Here is a 1890-nt window from a genome sequence, read left to right as displayed (position 1 = left end):
TTTTTTTTGATAAATCATTCTGCCTTTATCTGGTCACCCTAGCAAAATAATCCTGTGGGGTTTTTGAAATAATGCATGAACAATGTATTTCGCCGGTGTCAAACTCCTGTCTCTTAATTAAAACTTTCAGTTCTTCCCTAATGGACACGCGTTTGCCACTGGATCTGATGATGCCACTTGCCGACTCTTTGACCTGCGTGCAGATCAGGAATTAATGATGTATTCGCACGACAATATCATCTGCGGCATCACTTCTGTAGCCTTCTCAAAAAGCGGTCGCCTCTTGCTAGCAGGTTACGATGACTTCAACTGCAATGTGTGGGATACTCTGAAAGGGGAGAGAGCAGGTGAGTACACGTAACTGCAATGAGCTGAAGTTTTCCATTTGCTCAGCAGAAGATGGATATTAAAAATCTGTGCAAAACGCAGAGCCAGGTCATTGCCAATGCTATTGCTGATGTTACGGAATCTGCTTGCATCATTTTAGCACTGTTTTCTTTTGGAATGGCATCCTCTTATTTTAGTGCACTTGGTTATATCTTCCAGTTGTTACATTGCGTTACAGTTTCATCGATAGGATGTGTGGAGTAAATGCTCCAGTCAGTGAAATACTCTTGTTCTTGGCCACTGTACATCTGTGTGCTGGAAGATACCAGCTCTTGAGGCTACGAAACAGCCTCCAAAATTACGTTACGTGGAAAATTTATTTAGTCGAACTTTATGAAATTAAGTAATACCAAATTACACTTTTGCGTTGACTTTTGCACCCATCAGAGGAAGTAATTCAGTTAGTAGTAAGTCACAGTAGTCCTTTTGCTTTGGGGACTGTAATTTCCTGCTGTTGGGAGAGAGGGGAAGTGGACACTTTTAGTCATGGAATTAGTCACTTCTGTCAGGATAGAGAGCATGTTTATAGCATAGCTACATCCTTCTCACTTCGTACAGTAGTTTAAATGACAGATCTGGTTCAGTTCTGAACCTTTATTCCGCTGTCCAGACTGCAAAAGTATCCTTTTCCTCAAGGGACACGCACAGGCTGAGTTTTAACAGACCTTGGGAGAGCAGACAAGAGCAAGAGCGGGCAGAAGGAAAGCAAAAACAAAGTGGGAAGAGGCAGGTACCACACTGCTCTTACAGTAGCCTGACACAATACATGGGGGATTTTTAATCCGCAGGGTTTGCAAAACATGGGAAACTCAAGGCAGTTCCTGTATCCAGGGCCCTGTCAGAAGACATCACATTTGATTTTGGAAGTACTTGATGGTTGAAATTGTGGACAGCATTGCTGAAAACAGGGGTACAAAAAAAACCAAAACCAACCAAACAGTAGAGAGCCTGATTAGGGATGAGGAGGTCTTTGTGGCAGAAAGAAGGAAAAGTTGTAAGGGCAGACAGAAAAATGGAGGCAATATTGTGTGTACGTGTTCTTAAAAACCTCATTGTTGAGTTTTTTTGATATGGCTGTTGTGATGTGCATAGTTCTTCAGGGTAAAGAAAAAGGATGATTAGATCTTGCATTACGTCTTTTTAAGCAAATTTGAAGACTTACCTGGGAGAGCAGAGTGACAGCTGAAGTCCTCAACATCCTGGGAATGTTAACTTTCATTGCTTTTTCTTTTCCAGGTGTCCTTGCTGGCCATGACAACCGTGTCAGCTGTTTAGGTGTTACTGATGACGGCATGGCTGTAGCTACAGGGTCTTGGGACAGTTTTCTCAGAATCTGGAATTAACTGGGAGCCAAACATGTACATTCTCCATTTGAGATCTGGAGAGATCAATGCTGCAGCCTATAGCTGTGAAATAACATTTCTACCTTGTATTTGCAGGTGAAGTTTTTCTATTCACTGATTATTACACAAAAAGGCTTTCTGTAAACTAGAAAAAAAAAAA

The 1890-nt window shown here is 41.6% G+C and overlaps 1 protein-coding gene across 1 annotated transcript; it reads left to right on the top strand.

Annotated features, from left to right (window-relative positions):
* Positions 1 to 121: 121 nt before the first annotated feature.
* On the top strand, positions 122 to 1890 carry LOC104293774 (guanine nucleotide-binding protein subunit beta-4-like; the record flags this gene model as incomplete). The annotated part of the gene is made up of 2 exons (XM_009893301.1): positions 122 to 347; positions 1624 to 1890. Coding segments are annotated over 2 exons (333 nt in total), but the record flags the coding sequence as incomplete, so codon positions are not given.

The sequence above is a fragment of the Charadrius vociferus genome, unplaced genomic scaffold (assembly GCF_000708025.1).
Source record: "Charadrius vociferus isolate BGI_N301 unplaced genomic scaffold, ASM70802v2 C15973565, whole genome shotgun sequence".
Taxonomy (NCBI): Eukaryota; Metazoa; Chordata; class Aves; order Charadriiformes; family Charadriidae; genus Charadrius; species Charadrius vociferus.
The sequence above is the reverse complement of the archived record's forward strand: the minus strand, read 5'-3'. Positions and strand labels throughout refer to the sequence as shown.